At 37.3% G+C, this 9,025-nt stretch overlaps 1 protein-coding gene across 1 annotated transcript; it reads right to left on the bottom strand.

Moving 5' to 3' along the window:
* Nucleotides 595-7,290, bottom strand: LOC18766472 (threonine--tRNA ligase, mitochondrial 1). The gene is made up of 20 exons (XM_007200625.2): nt 7,049-7,290; nt 6,350-6,599; nt 6,166-6,255; nt 5,791-5,880; nt 5,564-5,638; nt 5,314-5,442; nt 5,120-5,209; nt 4,560-4,648; nt 4,376-4,472; nt 4,211-4,297; nt 3,766-3,850; nt 3,393-3,487; nt 3,178-3,210; nt 2,990-3,076; nt 2,455-2,547; nt 1,973-2,065; nt 1,656-1,880; nt 1,160-1,231; nt 1,010-1,081; nt 595-872 (listed from the first exon to the last, which is right to left on the bottom strand). Exons 1-20 carry the CDS (start codon nt 7,168-7,170, stop codon nt 777-779), a joined length of 2,070 nt encoding a protein of 689 aa, XP_007200687.1. The 5' UTR covers nt 7,171-7,290; the 3' UTR covers nt 595-776.

The following is a 9,025-nucleotide window of genomic DNA, read 5'->3' on the forward strand; positions in this document are numbered from 1 at the left end:
TTTTCTCTTTGCATGTGTTTATTCCATAAAATTGGTATAAAATTATGGTATGATTTTGTGTTTTTTGTCTTTTTGTGGATTGTCAGCATTTGCAAGAATGTTGTAGTATTTGCTATGCAACAGGGTATTAAGCCAATATGTTCTGTTTTAACACAGATTTGTAAGGTAGTTTTTGCTGTAAGTACCAGTTTGTAAGAATTTTTTTTTTAAAAAAAAAAAAATTACTTTCTATTATTTCTAATGTATTTTTAGCATAATACAATTGAAACGCGAATACTTTAATCCACCATATTTAGAATGAATGTATTTTTTTTCCATATATCTTTTTAAACACAACATTTAGGGCTTATTTGGAAATGATTTTAGATATGCTATAATCACTTATGGGGAAAGCCACGCCCCATGTGCTTCTCTATATAATCACTTATTAGTGATTTTAAGTGATTCTGATCATAAGCTTCACCTATGCGTTTCTCCACAAAATCACTTGAAGTAATTATTTGGAAAAGTGATCCTCCATAGAAGCGCTTTTTGGCCTATTTAGAGTCACTCCCAAACAACTTTTCTTTCTGCAAATAGAGAATCTAGTTCTTGAAAAATAAATGCATTGAGATTAAAGCCTTGGGATTTCTCAATACATTCAAACGTATGCTTTTGGTTTCGCATAAAATGAAGTTCCAACACATGTAGATTGGACCTAGTGAAGTTTTAATGAACCATAATCAAATTTGTTTCCAAGAGCTAAACTAAAATAAATAATAAAATGAAGGGACATCCTAATGGAAAGCTTCAACTTGGTCCTCGAAGTGTTGTAGTAGGCCCTCCATGCTCATTACTGTGACATCACCCTTATCTCTAACCCTTACGCTAACCTGAAACCATAAGAGGATGGATCACATACTAACTTCTCACTAGAAGACTTCCATGGCAGAGTTTAACTTACAACAAAGGACCATGGGCAGCAGCATAAACAAAAATTACAAAATTACGAAAAAAAAGAAAAACGGACCTGTCCATTTTGAACTTCCTCCGCACCCACAACTAAAATGTAGTTGTACTGTGCCATCTGAGCTTGTCGTACCTGCAGAAAACAAGAGCATTATCAGTAAACAAACACAAGGCATCAAATCCTGCATTTACCCAAGTTATGAATGCTCACCTTTTTCTGAATTGTTTTATCACTTGTGTCCACATCGACATAATAACCAGCTTGATGGAGCTGATCCCGTACCTACAAAAATGCAAACGCATGCAGTTTTTAATTTAGCTAGGACTTAAGGTTAAAGAACTAAAACAATGTAAGCCACTCTAGCTTGGCAAGCAGTTGGCCACTAAGAGAGAGGCTACTGAGGAAATATGGCGATTGGCTCGCAAGATGAACCAGCCTGATATATAAATAAATAAATAAATTCATGGCTCATAGCCTTACGCTAGACAAGCTACACTCGAGCAAAACAGTCGATCCAAAGAAGGGAAAAGTACAAATAAAAAATTAAAGAAAGAAATATAGTGATTGGCTCGCAAGATGAACAGCCTGATATAAAAAATAAAATTCATGGCTCATAGCCTTACACTAGACAAACTACACTCGAGCAAAACAGTCTATCCAAAGAAGGGAAAAGTACAAATAAAAAATTAAAGAAATAAAAAATGACCTGTAGAGCATAAGGCAGGGCTGTATGCGACACAGGGCAAACAATTGCCTGACGTGGGCTAAGCCAGAAGGGCCATTTCCCTTTGTAGTGTTCCAACAGTACAGCAAGCATACGCTCAACAGAACCTAAAACAGCTCTGTGTATCATAACAGGCCTTTCCATCTTGCCGTCTTCACCCTCTGCTGAGTAATACAGCTTAAAGCGGTCGGGAAGTTGAAAATCAAGCTGCAACCACAGCATTTTTCCAAAATGGTAACAGCAACAAAATGAAGCGTAAAGAGATCATGAAACGACAAAAAAAAGTGATCATCATATACCTGTAATGTTGCCAACTGATGATCTCTGTTCAATGCATCAGATACAGTGATATCTATCTTCGGTCCATAAAATGCACCATCCCCTTCATTCACCTGCGCAACATGACTACCGATGTAACCACAACTCCAGACACAATCTAGCTATTCCAAACCAATCCATCTGGTTCAGAGTTCCAGCTAAGCCAATTATGAAAACTCCCCTGACTGAGCTTCGTCAAGTTTTTAACCCACTGAGCCAAAAATAAATAAGCTAGAAGCCCTTTGGGGTTGGCCCAGGTGGTAAGGCTGGGTGGGGGAATCAGTTAGGATGTCATAGGTTTCCAATGTAACCAAAGGAAAAACAAAAACAAAAAGCAAGCAACTACACTAGTGCACAGTGAAAATTGGATCAATTTTCTTCCACGTGAATTTTATGATCATTAGCTGCCAAAGGAAGAATCAGCTAGATGCTTACGTGCATTTAGAGTATCAAGTAAAAGTACCTCCCAGGGCTTGCCGAACTCAATTAAAGCTTCTTTAAGAGCAGCCTCAGCCTTCTTCCATGTTGCCAAGTCTCCCATGTGGCTTTCTGGCATCTACAACATAAACGTACGAGGCAGAATAATTATGAATTCCCCATACTTCCTAGATGGGAGATAGATACAGACAATTATAACTCATAGCATCATGCAGTACCAAAATAATTAGATGTGACCCATACCCAAAGAGTTAAAAATGTAAAATCAGACTACCAATACTAGGTGATGATCAAATAAAATAAAAAATCCAAATCCAAATCCAAATCCAAACATCACACTAACAAAATAGAAGCTATATCTAGAACAAGACCAATAAGATATTCCCATGAGAGTATTTGTCGTCTATTTTAAATTTGAAAATACGCAAAAGAAATATATAATTCAAACTTGCAGCTTAGGCCGATAACTTGTGAGGAAGAACAATGACACTTCGCTACCGAAAAGTAAAAAGAAAAACTACATGTTCAGCTCTTCAAACATTAGGGATCAAGAACCTTACTGTTGAAAGTTTCAGCATAAAAGTGAAGCCAAATATATTATAGGTATACTCGATAAACTCTAAGACACCCCTCACTTCATCTTTCACCTGAAACACAGAGACATAATAGCACTATGAGCAAAACGAAACTGCAAAAATACAAAAACAAAAGTAAAATGTTAGGAGGTATGTGAGTAAGGTCAACTAACTTGGGACTCCCTGCAGAAGATATGAGCGTCATCCTGTACCAAAAAGAACGTCAATAATGCTGGTAACTGGTACTAATACTCTAACTATACAAACCTACAACATTAACATCACTAAACTATCTTGGTGGAGACAGATTGTAGGCATTATCTAACTATGCAAAATGCTCAATTGTAAATTCCTAGAACCAAAATAAAAAGAAAAAATCAAAGTATACCTGCTGGAATCTCCTGACACGTGTTAATCCAGTGAGTGCGCCACTGGCCTCATTCCGATGTAGCACCCCAAAATCAGCCATTCGTAGAGGTAGTTCTTTGCATAAATATCAAACGCACACATAAGTAACAAGTTCAAGTCCTTAACAGCAAAAGATGGTCTACCACAGTTTTATCAGGGTCAAGAAACTATTTACAAAAGATGATTGTTGAAAACTAAATATATAAAAAGACTAATGCTACAAGTACACAGAGTTTCATTAACTATTCCTAAACATAATAGTGTGGCAGCCTATGCGTCAAACCATATCGACAATAGAAAATGCTATTGAGCAATTCAAGTGAATAAAAAGCTCAAGAAAGAAAAAAAAATACCTCTATAAGAACGGTTCCTATGCTGAAACATTACACAGTGCCCTGGGCAGTTCATTGGTTTTAATCCAAACTCCTGTTTCTCAATCTGCAGTGGAACTTGATTTCGTCAAATAAAAGGATACAAAATCAAGATAAACTTAGTCCAGTTCATTTACACCGCATAACTAGTAGATGATGATCTCAATCAATCATCTGCATTGAATTTCATACTATAATTTCCATATTGTTTTACTGTTTGAGCAACAGAGAATTCTTCATCATGACATTATCCAATATTTGGTATCATTCATATACACACAGAAGAGAAAGAATAATAAAATAAATTAGTAAATATGAATTTTCCCCTTCAAACTCATCAGTCTGTCTTCCCAGTACAGTTGCTTTTAAGCATACAGTTGCTTCAACATAAACAAACGCAATGGTATCAAGTCATGTCAAAACTAACCTCCACCAAAAACATATTGTCTTTGTATTTTTCAGCATGGCCAGATGTTTCCCAGAGTTTCATATTGTACAAGTTTGGTGATATAACCTACCAAAGTAAAGAAAACTATGAGCATATTATTTAAAGATAATCGGGTGATGCAACAACTGAATATTTATTACCAACCTCTTCGTATCCCCTCTCTCTATACTGCTTCTTTATGAACTCCATTAATTTATTATAAATCCGAGCCCCTTTAGGGAGGAAGAAGCAACTTCCTGGGCTGCAATTGACAAGTGGAAATAATCAAATGGAAATCATTCACTCTTGGTCAGTTCAAAAAGTTAAGAAATATGAACTCAATACATACCTAACTGGGTCGAAAAAGAAAAGTTCCTGATTTTTACCCAACACTCTGTGGTCATATTTTTTTGCTTCTTCTAGCTTATGCATATGGGTCTGCAGAAAAAGGTATATGTTAGTAAGAAAATCAAGTAATTCAATAAGTATAATAATCTGACCATTACAAATTGACTTTTCAAAGACTGGAGGCCTGTAATATTGCACTGTGATTTACAATGTTAATTTATGTTGGATAGGGTATAAAAGTTCATGTCCTCAACATCATTCCTTTAATAAAATTACACCAACTTGTATTGCTTGAAATCATTGCACTTCATACAGCACCATTTATTTTCAGTTGACATAGCACTGATTTTTTATTTTTTTTTTAAATACCCTGAAATCCACCAATTCATAAAGCGGAACAGCTTTTCCTTTTGATGTCAATTAAGGGAATTAGTGCACCAATTTGTACAAAGAACTTTATTTTTAACAAACACTCAAAAACGCAGCCAAAGTAGCTGATACAAGAAAGCAGATAAGAAAAATCAAAACTAAAGTTACGGAATGTCAAAAACATAATGTCACCTGCAACCGTTTTTTATCAGGATAAGATATTCCATAAACTCTCTGTAAGCTTTCACGATCCTTGTTACCCCTCCAATAGGCTGCAGAAGCCTGGGATTGCAAATTCATGAGTTAAATACAGACACGCAATACATTAATAACAAGACGATAGAAAATGTTACAAATTGTGGCTCTACCCCGCATAGAACACATACCTTCAAACATTTAAATGCTTTGATAAATGATGCATTTGGTATATGGGGTCCACGACACAAGTCAACCAAAGGGCCACATCTATATACAGTGATAGTTTGGTCTGCTGGAAGACCATTGATGATTTCAACCTGATTAAAATATCCCAAAGCAAAAATAAATCTTAAATCGATTTTGAACGCATGTACGAAAAGTAGTTTAAAAAAAAAATCAATCTATTTATTAGAAACAAAACTAAGCATCTTTCCTTACCTTGAATTTATTATCACAAAACATCTCAAGGGCTTGTTCCCTTAATACTTCAATGCGTTCAAAAGGTTGTTTCCCCTAGGGAAATATATTACAACTAACCAGTCAAGGATTGAATCCAAAAATAGAAAAATATTGAAAGTGTTACCATTTTGCAAACAATCAAGAAGCAACAGTTTCCTCCATACAACAAGTTTACATGAATTCTATTACAAGAAAACAAACAATACCTTAATAGCCATCTCTGCTGTTGATTCGATTTTCTTAAAGTGTTCGTCATTCAAGCCATAATCTCCATGAAATGCATCATAGTAAAAACCCTGCGATTGAATTCAATCATTCCATAAGGGAACCAAATGAGAAACCACTAAAATACATAGCAAAACCATGAAATATATTTTAGAAGACCATAAAAAGATAACATTTCTCAAAACTGGGATCACAAAACTTGAACTATCCTAGTAGTTGAATTGCACGCCAAGGAAACCACATACGCAAACAAACTTCCATGCAACATATTGGTCAACCAAAGAAGGTGACAAAATATACAGAAAAAGTATAAAATGTTAAATTTAAACTAACTACTAGTACGATTATTTAAAAACCTCTTTGCTAGTGGTACACAAATCGAGTCTTGTTCCAATTCTGGCACAAGGACCTATGCAGAGACGGCATCCATACTCCATCTCAAGTGCCTGCACGATATGGAAACTTGTAATGCATCCAACCCAAATCAAATCATACAGTAAACCAAAACCAAAAATCTCGACAATAACTCTTGGTGCCTACCTGTCCGAGAATGTGGGAGCTAGAGTGCCAGAAAGTGTGGCGGACATCCTCATTGTTGTCGAATGAGTCCAATGTTAAGATCCTCAGCTCAGCATCGCCCTCCAAAGGCCTGTTCATGTCCCATAGAACCCCATTGACCTCAGAAATCAAAGCGTTGGAAGCCAAACTCTTTGAAATCTCACTTGCAATTTCGAATGGGGAAGTTATCCACTTTTTGCCCTCCTTCACCTTCCCGTCCGGCAATGTAATCCTGAAAAACCCCAACAGCAGTTAGTTACTTAAGAGAAGGAATTTACCATCGCATGTACTTCCACATAACTAAACTATCTCGTTTGGCAAATGTAACGATAGGACTTTTTCTTAGTGGGGCTTGGAAACCCAAAAGTTCCTCAACAACGCAACGCCTATACAGACGTTACTTACGAATTCCATCAAAACCAGATGACTGGGGCCTTGTTTGATCTGCCAAGTCCCACTTGAAGCATGTGGTGAAGAGCTATAATCTTCAAAACCATTAGATCCACATCATAAGATGCGTCAGTTTATTTTGAAATAAACAAGCTTGATCTTTATCACAATGAATTCAAAAAGGACAACGTAGCTAATGAATGGTGCAGGTAATGAATTCAAAATCATACTACTTTAGGAGTTGCTTGGTACTCATATGTCAGGTAGTGCAAAAAGGAGTTTAGGGTTTACCTGATAGGATCGAAAGACGGGTGAGACTGTCGAGCAGCACGTTGTTCTGCCTGAATTGACTCAAAGAGTTTGTTGCGCTTAGGAATGTCGACCATAAGGTAATCTTTGGCGTGGAACTCCATGGCCGTTCACTTTTGCTCGACTGGAAGGAGGAGCAGATATATATATGACTGGCGGATCTGCGATGTGTCTGGCGTCTGATGGTGGCTGTGATTTTGGTGTGATGGCTTAGAGTCTTATACCCTTTGTTTTTTTCTTTTGACAATAGGAATCCAGGTTTGGTTGGGAGAGATAATGTGCGTGTACGGAGTACTTTCCCTTTCCCGCCTAAAATAAATAAATTAAATTGAATTACTTTCCCTTAATTAAAAAATTAGTTCTGTTTTTGTTCTAATTTTATTTTTTAGTTGAATTTTTCCGTTGTCGATTATTTAAAGGAAGCCACCCTTATTAAAACGAATCTCATTTATTCATGATAAATTGAATGAAAGGACCCGCTCCAAATTTCTCAAAAACTCGAGGTGAATTCTGTGGAATTCTCGACATCATCCTGATGTCGGGTCCACTTACTAAAGACCGAGACTTTCTGCCAAAAATTCGGCAGAGTCTCCCCTATAAATTGAACATTTCCCAAAATTTTCACTTGCATAAAACACAATTTAATATCCACAACTGGCAGCATGCACAATATAACTTCATGCAATTCACATAAACGGCCTTCGGCCTTCAAATAATTCTCAACTACCAAGCATGCTAACAAATCAATTCATGCCTTAAACAAGGTAAATGATAAATTCAAATATAAATTATGACTACTAAATCTCAACATACGAGGTTTTAGCCTCCTAACACAATCACATTTTCACCTCAATTTCAGGACCAACAACAAGGTCCGAACCAATCTCTATATGACTAACATTTAGTCTGCGGCTGCACCTAATAACCTTAGGCTGCCTACGTACCCTCCTTGAGGGATCAAGCCGCACGTAGTTCTTCCCTTAAAAACCTAATTCCACACATAGGCGATACCTTATTTCATTTATCTATACTTCACATAATCTCCCCATACGCCGGTACAACCAATGCCACGTATGGGGCCTGTCAACATGCTGGATAACCTACGCCACGTGCGACCATACCATACTATCACAATATCTCCCCATACGCCGGTACAACCAACGCCACGTATGGGGTCTGTCGACATGCTGGATAACCTACGCCACGTGCGACCTCAACACAGTATCACAATATCTCTTCATACGCCGGTACAACCAACGCCACGTATGGGGTCTGTCTCAACGCCGAATAACCTACGTCACGCGAGACCTAACTTTCACAGGGTGGTACTTGTAGTGTAACCAAAATCTAGGGAGGTACCTAAGGTAGTGTGTATAGCACTTCAAACTGACATTCTAGACTCTTTTGTACCCTTGTACAAACATATATGATTATATATATTAATACTAATATTGTGTAAACCTCAACAATGGTCTAGCACCCAATAATCCCCCTGGGAAGGTGAGATTACTTCGAGAGGACTCACGGTCAACCAAAGGTCAAATTACCCTAACCCTGGTCAAACGGGCCTACGGGGCCCACGACCTCCAAATTTCGATCCGAAAGTTCCTATGAGTTCTACAAGGTATAGGACACTCGTCCTGCAAGTTTGGTCCAGATCGCTCACGATCGCACGATCTGACGGTTATTATAAAACATAAACTTTAAATTATTTATTCGGAGCATCCGGGGCTCCGATTCACAATCCGTGAATTCCTACACGATTCTAGAAATACCTAGTGTAACACCCCGACCCCGAATTTAACCCTTATTTAATTATTTAATTATTTAATTATTTAAGGGTATTTTAGTTATATTTTTAACCAGAGAGAGTTTGGGGCAGTGACTAGTATTTTTGGATAGGTCGTACTGAGACGAGTTCATAGACACGTAGTGGGCTCGAATCGGAGTTGTAACGAG

This window comes from Prunus persica, chromosome G8 (genome assembly GCF_000346465.2).
Source record: "Prunus persica cultivar Lovell chromosome G8, Prunus_persica_NCBIv2, whole genome shotgun sequence".
NCBI classification, from domain to species: Eukaryota; Viridiplantae; Streptophyta; class Magnoliopsida; order Rosales; family Rosaceae; genus Prunus; species Prunus persica.

What these genes read in the sequence shown, in the direction of transcription:
- LOC18766472 (XM_007200625.2), bottom strand. Translation starts at nt 7,170, where the DNA reads ATGGAGTTCCACGCCAAAGATTACCTTATGGTCGACATTCCTAAGCGC. An exon ending in CCGTCTTTCGATCCTATCAG is followed by an intron (nt 6,600 to 7,048) that starts GTAAACCCTAAA and finishes GGGGTTTTTCAG; the next exon opens with GATTACATTGCCGGACGGGA. An exon ending in CCCTGCCTTATGCTCTACAG is followed by an intron (nt 1,232 to 1,655) that starts GTCATTTTTTAT and finishes GCATTTTTGTAG; the next exon opens with GTACGGGATCAGCTCCATCA.